Source organism: Apodemus sylvaticus, chromosome 2 (assembly GCF_947179515.1).
Source record: "Apodemus sylvaticus chromosome 2, mApoSyl1.1, whole genome shotgun sequence".
Taxonomy (NCBI): Eukaryota; Metazoa; Chordata; class Mammalia; order Rodentia; family Muridae; genus Apodemus; species Apodemus sylvaticus.
In genome coordinates this window covers 1,701,271-1,715,395 of record NC_067473.1, presented here as the reverse complement: position 1 = coordinate 1,715,395, position 14,125 = coordinate 1,701,271, and the positions used below count along the sequence as shown (strand labels likewise).

Below are 14,125 nucleotides of genomic sequence, written 5' to 3'. Positions count from 1 at the left end.
TAATTGAGATACATGCCTTTTTATATGTAATACGTTATAAAGTATTATGAAATAATATCATTGTGCATATCTGTTTCTTAAGTGAACATTACCTATAAAGCAGGGATAAACATCTTCTCCAACATTTTACGAGGAAAAATTTCAATCATCTAAAAGTTGAATTTCACAGGAGACATTCTTTCAGCGCCTTTTAACTTTCTGGGAATTGGATGCTGTGTCTGGAATTCTCACTGAGCGGTGACCAGCCTCCATGCCAGCCTCTCCAGGGACCCACCTGAGCGGATCCTCGGCCTTCCCAGCTCACTCTTGCCCGAAACCTCCTCATCTAAGGCGTAGGCTTTGGGGGCTTGCTTTGGGGTGCTCTGGAGTCGGTCTCTGAGGTTCTGGTACCCAGTTCCATCCCCGCGCCCAGTCCCACCGCAACACACCTCCTCTCCTTTCCCTACACCCTACGCGACGCGGCTACTGCCAGCTAGAGCGAACGCGAGTGCGCGTGCGTCAACGCAGCGATCGCGCGCTTGAAGCCTGGTGGCGCGGAAGCCAGACTCAGCCGTTACCGTCTCCGGTCGCGCTTCAGTTCCACTTGCGACGGCGGCGGCTCAGCCGTCGTAAAGCGCCACCGCGCCGACTGCTGCAAGGCGATTTATGACAGCCTCAGGCTCGACTTACGGCGTGTGGCTGTCCACACTCCTCCCGCCTGCAGCCTCGGCCTTCTCGCCGGTCCGAAGCCGTCTCTGTGCGCTGCTCTTTCTAGCGCGCGCCGCCGGGGACTCGCTGGCGGTCAGGCTCCGGGGACCTTGGGCGTCCGCCCGCCGCCGGCTGGCTTTTCCGCCCGCCTTCCTCCCGGCGTGCACCGCGGCGCGGCCATGTTGCCGTAGCGTTGTTTTCTTCCTGCGGAGGCGAGGGTCCGCTGCGGACCGCGACGCGCGGGCCTCGCCTCTGCTCGCTCGCGGCCGCCGGCCCTCGCCGCTCCCCCGCCTCCCCGGCCCGCACCCGAGCCGTCGGCCCTCCAGCGGCTCGGGGGACGGCTGAAGGCCGGGCCCGGGGACCACCATGGCGGCCGCCCTGGGCGCGGGCGGAGGAGCAGGCACTGGAGGTATGTGGGCCGCGGCGGGGGCCGTAGACCGGGCAGCCTTTATGTAGGGCCTTCCTGCTGCCCCGCCACAGCCGGAGTCGCCCCCGGCCTGCCGGCGCTGTTCAGGCTGGGAGCGCGGAGCGTTAGGCCCGAGGCGGCGCCGCGAGGTCGGCGGCGGGCCCGCGACGGGGTCGGGGCTAGGGGGTCGGGGTCGGGCGGCCCTGGCGATTTCCAGTCTTCCTGGAAGATTCCCCCTGGGCAGCGGCAAACAGTCCACTCAATGTAAGAAGAATTTCGCGGCTTATTAGAGTGCTTTAAATAAACCTATTATCATCTAAGGAAAACCTGTGTTTGACAGTATGCTTGAAAGGGGTGAGGACCACCGTCTACAAAGGGTTAGTTACTGAACCAGCTGCTTGGGTGTTGTCATTTTGCAATCGTAAACGATATGGGAGACTAGCCAGGTATAAGTAAACACACGTTTTGTTGAATGAGGGTTTTTTAAAAGATGTGGAACAATAAAAAATGACGTTTCAGGACTTGGATAGAAGACCCTCATAGTAAAGTGTGGACAACAATAGCATTGGCCAGCTAGTTCTGGCTATAGACACTAGAACTATTCTACATATTCTAGAGATGTTTTGTGGTGCTTACAGATGGGGGGGGGGGCATGTTAAACAACCCTGCTTAGGAATTCTGACCCAAGTACCACAATGTTTGTATGATAAAACGAAAAACCAAAACGACAGAGGCTGCATCCAGAATGCCATTGCTGGCAGAATGTGGTATGTATGGTATATGTCATTGCCAGCTTATATAGATGATTTTTTAACATGCATATTCGAGGCTTTCTAGTTAAGTGTTTAAAATACATTTTATCTGCCTTACTTGATTAGAGACGGTAAAAACTTAACATTCTATATGTGAGTCAGTGTTATGGGAACCCTTGGGTCAGAACTGTTTTTAAAAGATGAGGATAATATTTTCATTTTCCATTTGTTTTTTACTAATGTGGATTGGGGTTTTCCAGAGACTGTGTGGCATGTGAAGCCTTGACATTGATGGCTTGGGAATTGTGTGCTTTTATGATTTTTTTTTTTTTTTTGGTTCTTTTTAGATTTTGGGTTTTTTTTGAGACAGGGTTTCTCTGTATAGCCCTGGCTCTCCTGGAACTCACTCTGTAGACCAGGCTGGCCTCGAACTCAGAAATCCGCCTGCCTCTGCCTCCCAGAGTGCTGGGATTACAGGCGTGCACCACCACCGCCCGGCTTTTTATGATCTTTTAAGTCTCTTGTTTAAAACTTTAAAAAATAGTAAAAGCTGATAAGTATCCACACAAATAAAATTTGAGGGCCGTATATTAGTTTTTAGCCAAGGAAGTTTGAGGGTTGTAATTTTAGAGGGCTAGGTTGGTTTTTTTTGTTTGTTTGTTTTTTGTTTTTTGGGTTTTTTTTTTGGAAGTTTGGAATTTTTTTTTTTTTTCCATCTTACCATCTTGCCAGCATTTCCCTTGTGTAGACTCAATCCAAACTCCTTGGGAAAGTAGGCAAGTTCTTTTGAATGTTCACCCTGGTATGGCAGCTGTGCAGTCCTGGAACTGCTTGTGCTCCTCATCCCACTTTCCTGCCCTGCAGGGGCTGTGTTGTAAAAGTACTTTATACCCTACTGGTACTTGCCATCTCTGAGGCTCACTGCCTCCTCTGCTAACCTAGACCTAGTCCTGGAAGCTTCTAGCCTCTGCACAATCTTATCTAGGCTTAGAATGTTTTAAGCCTCTGAGACTTACTGCTGAGTAAGTTCACCCTTTCTAGTCCTTTCTGAACCTTGGCTGGTTCAACTTTGCTGTTCTAGCTCAAACTCTTCTCAGGTGGATTCAATCTGGCTTCTCTGGGCTTTTTCTGAATTGCTGTTTGGCCTCAGACTAACTAGCAATCACTTCTCATCTTCTGGTTCCTTCTTATTCTCTGGCTTGTTCTCTCTTCAACCTGTCTTTGTAAAACTCCCAGTCAAATTGCCTCCTTCCTCTTCTCCCCCCCTCCTCTTTCCCCTCCCCCTCTCTCCCCTCTCCCCTCTCTCTTTTCTCCTCTTCCCTCTTCCCCTTCTCTCCTCTCCTGTCTCCCCCTCTCTCCCCTCCCCCTCCCCCTCCCCCTCTCCTCCCTCCCTTCCCCTCTTCCCCCTCTCACCTACCCCCTCTCTACCCCCTGCTCCCCTCCTCCACTCCCTCTCCCCTCTTCCCCTCTCTCTCCTCTCTTCCTCTCCCCTTCCCCCTCCTTTCTCCTCTCCCCCTCCCCCCTCTCCCCCTCCAACCCCTTCTCTCCCCTCTCTCTCCCCCTCCCACCTCCCCTCTTCCCTCTCCTCCTCCCACCTCCCCTCTCCCATTTCCCACCTCCCCTCTCCCCCTCCTACCTCCCCTCTCTCCCCTCCCCTCTCCCCCTCCCCCCTCCCCTCTCCCCCTCCCCTTCCCCTTTTCCCCCTCCCTTCTCCCCCCTCTCCCCTCCCCCCCAGTGCATACCAAGGTCATGTCTGTATTCCAGCAGAGGGATTAAAGGTGTGTGCTAAGGCTGACATACACCACAACTAGAAACATGTTTTTTTTTTTTTTCAGTAAGTAACACAATCTTGGGGTTCACAGTGTGATCAAATATCCTGTAACTATCTCCTGATTCAGTATGTTCCAGCTCCTGAGGGAGGAGGCCTTACTAGAGAAATCATTGGTTTCTCTTTATCTGTTTGCTACTTAAGTGCCTCCCTCTCCATTGGTTTCTCTTGAACAATTACCTTAATCTGTACATTCTTTTTTAAGACCTGTAAGGACAAGCATGTCTGCCTGCAATGCCATGCACCCCAAGTTCCTGACCTTGTACATGTGTTCAGCAAATACTTGATAAATGAGTTAGAGATTGAAATATTTCATTTAAAAGAAAACAGCACCCTTTTCCTTGTCCATTAGATCTGTAATGTTTGCTGTAGAACCAACAAAACCCTTACACTGGAAATACTTACATTGTAGGTAATACCTTCTTTATATCTATAGTTTGCTTACTTGACACCTCAGTTTAGCATATCACCTAGCACAGTGGCTTTCAAAGCTTTACAGTTAGATCTCACACTGACATTGTGGTTTATTACTACACAAATTTCATGGTTGTCCTAGTGTGTACTCTTGACTTCTGTTTCATTACATTAAAAGGCTGCTGTGAACCTGGCATGGGTTAGTAATCCCAGCACTTGGGAAATTGAGGTGGAAGGATTTGAGTTTGAGGTCACCTGGGCTACATAGTGAGTCTGTTTTTATCCCCTTCCTTAAAACCTGGTTGTGGCCTAATCCGAACTGCATTGTTAAACTTAATTCATTAATTGTCCGAGAATTGTCAGTTTAAAATTATCTCAATATTGTAAAGGGTTGATGTTTGGGAGTGGGGGGTTGGGGGTGGTGGTGGTGGTAGTAGTGGTGATATTTTCAATGTCAAGTGATATTTTCACTGTAACCAGAAACTAATGGAATCTCTAGGTGGCCAGAATAGATAATAACAGAGGTACAATTATATCATTGTGAGACTGAGGTGCTTACAGGGATGAAGCATGCTGGGACTTTAGATAGAGGCTGTTGCCAGGTAAGGTGGGAGAAGCATGGGGCCCTTGCTGGGAAAAAGAATATTGCACCAGTGACATTGCACATTGGAGATGAGCATAAATTCAGAAGTTGGTCTTTAAGGACACATTGTAGAGCAAATAATAAACTTCAAGGTTTAGTGCTTGCTTTGCAGTATAAAATGAAAAGTCAGAACAAAAACGTTAGCAAAAATCTTCCAAGCTGAAGTGTATGTTAAGACCTAACAGTTCATAAAACAGCTTATGAACCGGGTTAGGATGTGTGTCTTGTTTCACAATTTAACAGTAATCTTGGACGTTAAATACACTGGTTTTATAGGTGAGAGAAATAAAATGTACTTGTAAAATTTTGTTTTTTGGGTCAATTTTACTAAAGGAAAAGATTAAGAAATTTTAGACATACCTAATAGTAAAGAGAATGAGTCTACTGTCAACATTTATCAACATTTCAATGTTGCTTAAGCTCATGAATTAGGTTGTTTTTGTTGTTTTGAGGCTGTGTTTTTGTCAGTTTAATGTAACCTCAGTGTCCAGACAGGTTCAGGTTTACTGTGTCTAGCAAGTTAAAATGAGTTTACAGTGACTATCAGGTGTGTTTGTGACACCCTGCACACGTATTATATATGTGTTCATATGAATGTGTGCAGGTGTATGTCTGTGTATGTCTGGGTGTGTGGAGGACAGTTATTACTCTTCACCCCTTGGAGACAGGATCTCACTGAGCATGGAATTAATCTATTTGTGCTAGGCTGTCTGGCCTGTAGGCCAGAGGGATTCCTTGACTCTTCCATCTCCCGTCTTTTAGTATAGGGGTAATGGACTTAAAAGCTTCTGGTCCGGTTTTTTTATGTGGGTACTGGGGATCTGGACAAGGTTTTTATGCTTGTGTGGCAGGTACTTCATTAACTGAGACATCTTTCCAGTCCTTGAGTGTAGTTTTTCAGATAGGAAAGATCTGTTGTATACATAAACTACCTTGGAAGGTGTGGATAGAATGTGTATAATTCTGGGTTTGCTTGTTCACTTGAGAACAATTTCTTTTCTGTGTCTGTAGGTTAGAGATGTGTTCATCTACCATTAGTATTTCATGAGCATCTTTGTTTATTTTTCTTTTTCATTCTAGGGTCTTGTGCTGATGTCTGAAGATGGATACCTTTAAGATTGGGCTCTCTGAGGCATATATATGGAGAGTTTGGGTAGCTACTTTCTAGTCATCCTCAACACTCAGTACCATTCTGTCATTCTATCAGTCAAATATTCCCTTTCTCTTTTAAATGAGTCTGAATTTTTGCTAATGTATATGGGGAAAGTAGCTTCAATGCTGTATTTTATACTACCTATAGTGCTCAAATGAATCTTTATGTGCCTTGTAATTACGTGTTCATGCATTCACTTTTTAAAAATTGGGCAGCAAATGTATTTCTTGTTTCTAAGTTCTTTTTGATGATTGGCCCTTTGGTCTTCCATGTGACCTTGCTTTAAACTCATTGTGAAAGTTTTTCCTTTCCTTTTTGACGGATGTCAAAAATGTTGACTTCTCCATGTCACTTTCTCTTTCCTTTCACATGCCTTCGTAAAAGTCTTGTTTTGGGCCTTCTGTAGTTCCATGTACTGAAGTCCCCATCCTTCTGTTATGTAGGGTTTCCAGTTAGTAGCTTTTCAATATTATGGCTTATTAGCATGCCGTATGCACGTGTTCTTGTCACACGGCACATGCTTTTCAGAATGCTTTTTGATTAACCAGGTACGTTAAAACAATGAATGTTATAATCACCATCCAGGAGTCTGTACAGAATTCTGTTGGTATTGTGACTTGGATTTTGATAGGGTTGTTAACATAATTTCTAAAAGGTGGGTTTCTTTTTTTAAAAAGATGTATTTATTTGATATATGTGAGTACACTATTACTATCTTCAGACATACCAGAAGAGGGTATCAGAATTCTGTTATAGATGGTTGTGAGCCACCATGTGGTTGCTGGGAATTGAACTTTTAACCACTGAGCCATCTCTCTAGCCCTAGTTGTTTGTTTTTTTTCAACCTTTAAATTCTCAGATTTCTTCGTGTTTTATAATATAATAACAGCTCCACTGTTGTCTTTGTATATTACAGGGTTTCTGTTGCTGTGATAAAACCTCTTGACAGAAAAAAATTGGGGAGGAAAGGGTTTATTTTAGCTTATACTTTCATATCACTGTCCATTAGTCAGGGCCCGAACTCAAGGTAGGAACTGATGTAGAGGTCTTGGAAGAATGCTGTTTATCAGCAGCTCTCCCCATGCCTTGCTGCTCAGCTTGCTTTCTTGGACCACTACTGCCCCAGTAGATTGGACCCTCCCACACCAAAATCAATCAACAGAGTGCTCTGTATACTTGGCTACAGGTCAGTCTGATGAGGGCATTTTCCTCAAATGTGTTCCTTCTTCCCAGATGACGCTATCTTGTGTCAAATTGACAGAACGCTAACCAGGACACTTTGGTAAATGAGATGGTTATAACTAGTTGGACTCTGGTTTTAATAATTTAGAGATTTAGATTTTTCTAATTATATAGTTGTACCTGTTGAATCTTTATCTGTGTCTCTCTTTTTTGGAAGTCAGGTACTTGAATAGAAAGTATTGGCTGTCCTTCCAATACCAAGTCTAGTATAGTGAGTGGTGAGAGATGTCCTCATCTCTTAGAGGAAGTTCTGGGGAGTTTGGGAAGTATTAAGTGTTGGAAGAATACTCACTCGACTGTGAAACTACACATGGGTTTAAAGTTCTTTCTATTTCTTCTATCATTGCACTTTTTAAAGCTTTTTAAAAATTGAAATATCAGTTTTAGTCTTTTTTGTAGTATTTTATATTTTCAAATTAATACTCTTACACTTTTAGTAGCATGCTAATAAGTAGGTTTTAGTATTTTGCAGTATTTTTTTATACAGTGTGTAATGCATTTTATCATATTTAATCCTCATTACCCTATGTATTCCTTTTACTTCTACTGATTATCTTCCTAGCTAGTCTACCTTTTTAATGTCTTTTTTCAGTTTTTAGTGACTTGAGTTTACTTGGGGTTGGTTATATGAACATGGGTGAGGGACTTCTTTTTTTCTTTTTTTTTACACAGGAGAATAGGCAACCTAACAGTGGTGGCTGTAGCATTGAAGAAAATTACCCTTCCAACAACCATTAGCTAACTACCAGTAGATCTTCATGGGGTTGGAGGTTGTCCTCTTGTGTTCTTCCTGTTTAACTGCATTAACTGCCTATAAACCCTCAGGAAGGGCTGAAGTTTTGTAAGCTCCTCTCCCATCCTTGATACAGTATTGAACAGTCTAGTCTTGTGAGGTAATCATAGCTGCTGTGAGTTTGTGAGTTCTGTGCCTAGTCATGTCTGGAGAAGACTGCCTCTTTCTCCAGCTCTTACATTCTTTGTGTCCCCTTCTCTAAGGTATTCCCAGAGCTTTGGATGGGGTGATAACAGATACTTGATTTAGGGCTGAACATGGAAGAACCAGTCAGCACTTTGATCAGTTTTGAGTTTGCAGTAACCACTAAAGAAGCTTCATTGATAAAGTTGAAGAGCAGCTCTCACTTAAGGGTGTAAACAAAATATTCAGGAAGCAGTTTGATGGGTATATTTGCCTATTTAGCCAAGTAACAATAGTAACTTCCCCACAGTGACTTGTGACCCTCTCCAGCCATGGCTCTCTATTGTTACTTTTAGGTGTATGGGAGTGGCTTGTTGCATTAGTTATTGGTTTTAGGACTCACTCTAATAGAATGATTTTTATCTGAACAAACTATATGTGCAAGGTCTTTGCTATTTGTAAATAAGGGCACATTCTGGGGTTATAGTGATCAGGATTTTTGATGGGCATTAATTATATGTAGTATGATGAAAGAGTGGGCCTTGTTTCTGATCCCTATGCACAGTTTCTAAAATTCTTGGAATTTGTTCTCTCTTATGCTAATGAAATGAGTGGAGAGGGATTTCCTTAGCTTTGAAATGGGAGTTGGTTGTATGAAAAGCCAACCATGTGTGTTTAAGGAGTTAGATGTTGGTGTTCAGGGTTAAAAGGGGTGATTGATCTAAAGAGAGATCCTGCAGGATGAATATAGGCTTCTCAGTAGCTGGGGATTAGCTTCTCAGGACTGAACCTACCCATTTTGCATTATTGTTACTCAGAAGACAGTGTTAGCAAGTCAGTTTCTGCATAGCAAAATCTCTTATCTGATCTAGGGGTTGTCAGAAGGAACCATTACCTAAGCAGTTCTCAGCCATAGGAGGCTTACTGGTTTGCCAGGTATGTCTCAGAACTAAGTTGTGCAAAAGTTCTGAGAATCCTTCAGAAGAGCAACCCCATACTCAGATAGCAATCACTATTTACAAAAGGCTACCACAAAGCAAGCCTAGGTGCTGTCATTCCAGAATTCATGCCAGATACAATGGCTCTGCTAAAATTCTGCTAGAGTTTAGAACTTTGAACTCTTAACCTTCCAGGAATGCAATCACATTGTGCCCTTACTGTGCACACATCAGTGAGCTGAGAGGGTGGCATATCTTGTTCTTTACTAACTCCTCACTTAGTTGTCTTTGTAAAATTAAGTTAGTTTGACTTGTAGATTGTACTAATTTAAACAGTCACTCTGTAGCATCAGCACTTACCTTTATGTTGACAATCCCAGAATTAGGGGTCCATTCAACAGCACTGCTCCTGCTCACTGAAGATGACAGATGAGGTCCAGGCTCCCCACTGTGGTGTTTGGGTAGGCTCAGGATCTACAGTTTAGTAGTTCACTGGGAGAGAAAAGCTGTTTGGCTTGTTTTCATTTGCCTGGTTGTGCCTTTGGGAGAGTAGATGTAGGTTCCAATGGTGTTCATTTGTCAGATCTTCCATTGGTTTTGGTGTTGCTGTTACGTAAAAAATATCTTTGCTTACTCTAAGAACAAAGGTTTCTTTTGTTCATTTACAAAATATTGATGCAGATTCACTTTGTTTATTTAATTTTTATCATGGCCGTACATTGTAGGTGAATTCTCCCTGACCTTATTATATTGAGGTATTTAAAGCTATTTCTGTTAGGTCATTGGCTGGCTGGGATTTCAGTAACCATCCAAGAAGGGATAGAATAAATAGTATTTGCAAAAATGGTTTGGAAGTCATTTAATGGACAACTGCCTGCCTGAGTAAATAAATGGAGTAGCTGTGGACGTGGGAGAGATGAATTGTTATTCTATTGCAGTATCCAATATACATAGTTTTAAATAAAAAAATCAGCTTGTACAAAGAACCCAGGAAAGTATGACCTACTCACAGGAGGAAAAGAAATAGCAACCACCTACCAGGAGGCCCAGAAATACTTTGAAGTAACTGTCTAAGAAACTTCTAGGCTACAAAAGAAACCAAAACAAATGAACATTATTATATACATTATTAGAATTTAGGAGAACAGCATGCTCAGAAAGAGACCAATAAAGAGTAATTTCAAAGGAGAAGCAAAGAACATTTCTAGATCTGAAAAGTACAGTCTCTGAAATAATATCTTGACAGTTCAGTAGGAGACTGAGCAAGTGTGTCGGTCTATAAGAGTATCCATTTAATGGGGAATTAGGGAAAAGTATGTGGGATACCATGAGGTGTGTGCTTAAACACATGTGCATGCCCTGCCTAGGAGATTGCAGGGACAGCCGACAAACCCCCTAGATTCAGAATGAAGATACAAGTCTGTATATCTGAACACCACAAACAAGGTAGCTTGATAGAAAGTTTCTTACAGTCAGACGACTAGAAAGTCTCTGGGGGGATCTGCATATCATATTCTGGTGATACTTGTCTAGAAGCCTCACTGTCTGCTCTGACATGGGCCTTTCTCTATGTTATGTCTTGTCTACAAATTTCCTTTTCCTCATAAGGAAACCAGTCATTAATGTAGTGTTCTCTTAGTGTCCAGTTTTTCTCAACTTAAAATCATTTTCACGTTATTTCAAAAAACAGTAACAGAATTATTCAATTATTCACATGACATCATTCAATTATTGTGGATCTGCTAACCATAAGATTTTTTTTTGCAGCTTTCTGTACATGTAATTGTCATCTCTGTGAAGGATAGTTCTGCAGGCTATAAGGCACACTGAGTTTTCTGTAACTCCCTGAACACCCCCCCCCCCCCCAAACTACTGATTCTGGTGATGGGCAGCATTTACTCTAGTTACCTTTGTAGTGATGAGGCCTTTTCTCTTCCTCTTTAGGTTTTTCTCCTTATCTTTGGCTTTGGGACATTTTAATTTGTGTGTGTGTGTGTGTGTGTGTGTGTGTGTGTGTGTGTTGTAAATTAAATTTGTTGAGCTTTTCTAGATATGAAAGCTGATAGTTTTTTAGTAAATTTGGGAAGTTTTCAGCCAATCTTTGGATGTTTTCCCTGCTCCTTTGTACCCTTTTTCTGATATTTTTTTTGGTTTATAGTCATGGGATAGTGGTGGTCCACATTTTCTGCAGTAGTTGTCACTTGATTTTTTTTTTTTCTATTTTGCCTGCTTGAATCTGCTTTTGTGACCCCTATAAATGAATTTAGTTTGTTTGATTGTTTGAGGCAGGGTCTCACACTGTATCCCTGGCCAGCCTAGATCTCACTTCATACCTTTGGCCAGGCTCATGCTCATGACAGTTCTGCCTCAATGTCCCAAGTGAGTGCTAGAATTAACTCATGTGAGCTACCATGCATGGTTCCTGTGATGTATTTGATTTTTAAATGTGTGTGTACATGTGTACACACGCACACATACACACATAGGTCAGAGAACAACTAGGGGAAATGGTGTTTTGCTTCCACCTTTCTGTGGCTTCTGGGACTTGAAATCTGGTCTTTAGGCCCAGTGACAAATACCTTTACCTCTGCTGAGCCATCTTGTCAAGCCTTCCTGTTAGTTTTAATTTCAAGATATATTTGGTTTAGTACTGGTTTGCTTTTTTATGTGGCCTTTGCTATGGCATTGCCACCTTAATTTCTAGTTCTTCCTACTTTGAACATAAGTCTTTGAACATCAGTATCAGTGATGGCTACTTAAATGTTCTTATGAACCTCTCAGTTATGTTGTCTCTTCTCTCATTTCCGTGTATGAAGGGTTGTACCTTTCTTTTTCTTTGTTGTATGCTGTGTCATAAGACTTTCCCTGTGGAGAGGGAAAATCCCGCATGTGTTTATGTATGCAGATATGCCTCCTCACTAAGAAATTCACTGCAGAACAAAGTATGCATACCACCAAAGTCCAGCTTGGTGAGCCAGTGAGTTTTCTGGGGGTCACTCTCAGGAATCTGGGTAAGGGTCTCACCCGCAGCAGAGGTGACTCAGAGACAGCTGCATCACTCAAGCCTACCTCAGCCTGGGTTACAGCTAACAACCTGGGAACACACTGCATAGCCTGCAGACAACTCAGTATGAAGTGTTCTTTTCAAGTGACTTGATCTAAACCTTTACCCTGTAGCTGGTCTGGTCTGATTTTAAGAGTCTTCTTTTCAGCTTGGCTGGTCTGAGTGTCTTTCCTAAGCCTTCCCCCCCCCCCCTCCTGAATGGGTGTTTGAGGTAATAATACCTTGGTGTGGCTGTGAGTGCTGGTTTCCCTACTCCTTCCTGGGTTTTTTACTGTTCGTTGCTTGTTGATTCCTTTGCCGATTTGCTGACTGGAGTGTGAAGCTTCTATTTTCCTCTTGAGAGGCACATGTGCGCTGAGCGTCTGTCCTCCAGGTGGGTCTTGGTGTGGGAGAAGGGTTCCCCCTACAGCTGAACCTCCATAGCAGGTAGGCCGGGGGTGTGGGAAAAGACATCAGAGGTTCTAGCCCTTAGCTTGAGAACCAGGGGCAAAGAGCCCTATGATTTTGGAGGAACACTGAGTCTGTTGCTGCCACAGTTCTGAAAAATGTAGTGAATTTCTGTAATCTGTGTTTCACTTGGTACATCTCAGAGACTTTATATAGTCATTTTTTAAAAGTAGACTATGCATCCTCTCCTACCCCCCAATGTAGCCCAGCTGTCCTGGAACTCACTATGTAGACTATGCTGGCCTCGAACTTATAGAGATCCATTTGCCTCTACCTCTGCCTCTGCCTCCCAAGTGTTGTGATTAAAGATGTGCACCAGTACTCCCTGCTAAAATCGGTTTTTATCAGGTTCTCTCAAGAGTCTTAACGGGGAAACGGTTGATTTAGAACCTTAGTAGTTAGTTTTACAGTTTGAGCTAGAGAAATGCCCTAGGCTATAGGTATTTGTGTCACTCAAGTGCTCTGGGTCTGGGCCTGAGTGGACTCTGCACAATCAATTCCCAAACCCCCTTTTGTTTTTCTTTTGGAGACAGTGTCTCTGTAGCCCTGGCTGTCCTGGAACTTGCACTGTAGACCAGGCTGGCCTTGAATTCAGATCTGCAAGCCTCTGCCACCTGTGTGCTGGGGTTAAAGGCATCTGCCACCACTGCTCAGCTTTACATGAAAACTTTAATTTCAGTTTTTAGTGTTTCTTAACAATAAAAATAAATGTAAGTCTCTTATTTTAAAAATATATTGTCACACTTAAACTTCCAGCAAATTTGTAAGATAAATAATAACTTATTTTTATGAAAGAAAGAAAGAAAGAAAGAAGGCTTCTGTCTGTTTCTGAGCTATCTCTGGCTTCTCATCACCATGTTGAGATACGAACTGTGCCATGTGTGTAAACTGTGCACTTTACATGGCATACAGACAGCCACTGCTCCTGTCCTCATTCCATGCCTTAATGGCCAAATTTATACCAAGTTAAATAAAATACAGTTGAAAATTTGCTCCTTAAGATTTGACAGTTTTTACTTTTTATAAATTGTGACCAATAGAAAAAACTTTTATGTAGCTTGCATTATATTATGTGTGTGTGTATGTGTGTGTATGTGTGTGTGTGTGTATCCATTATATTATTACTGTTACTTATTTGGAAAATGTGAGGGTTGAAAAAATTATTATGAGTCTATAACTTTTAGCAAATCGTTTGTGCAGTAACAAGTTATAATTTAAAAATGCTGTTCTTGCTGTATTTTCATGCCTAGTAGTCAATACATTTTGGACTTCTTTTATTAAGAAAACTAATGTTTCAGCATGGCTGAAGATTTATGATTGCTATATATGGATAATCTGGAGCGTTAGGCTGTACTCCTAAGGAAGCTGGTGTCTAGTGATCCTAAGGAAGCTGGTGTCCTAGTGATTGCCTTGTATCCGTCTTAATTTAACAAAACTGACTTGACTATACTCTAATTCACAGATGATGACTTTGACCAGTTTGACAAACCTGGTGCAGAACGGTCCTGGAGAAGAAGAGCTGCTGACGAGGACTGGGACAGGTATGTCAACACTTGTGCTCTCCCCATGGTGCCTTGTGTGATGTCTGTGATTCTGTACTGGATACAGAGATCTTCACCAAAGATAGTGTGCTGG

At 42.8% G+C, this 14,125-nt stretch overlaps 1 protein-coding gene across 6 annotated transcripts in view; it reads left to right on the top strand.

Annotated features, from left to right (window-relative positions):
* The first annotated feature begins 642 nt into the window (after nt 1-642).
* Nucleotides 643-14,125, top strand: part of Rbm33 (RNA binding motif protein 33) — a 101,110-nt gene continuing 87,627 nt past the window's right edge. For 3 of the 6 annotated variants that reach the window (XM_052172965.1, XM_052172961.1, XM_052172959.1), the window contains exons 1-2: nt 651-1,096; nt 13,953-14,031. In XM_052172965.1, coding sequence (XP_052028925.1) covers nt 1,054-1,096; nt 13,953-14,031 — 122 coding nt within the window. In that variant the 5' untranslated portion in view covers nt 651-1,053. Of the gene's footprint in view, nt 1,097-5,810; nt 5,884-13,952; nt 14,032-14,125 lie in introns of all 6 variants that reach the window. The other 3 variants (XM_052172960.1, XM_052172962.1, XM_052172958.1) reach the window with 3 other exon arrangements.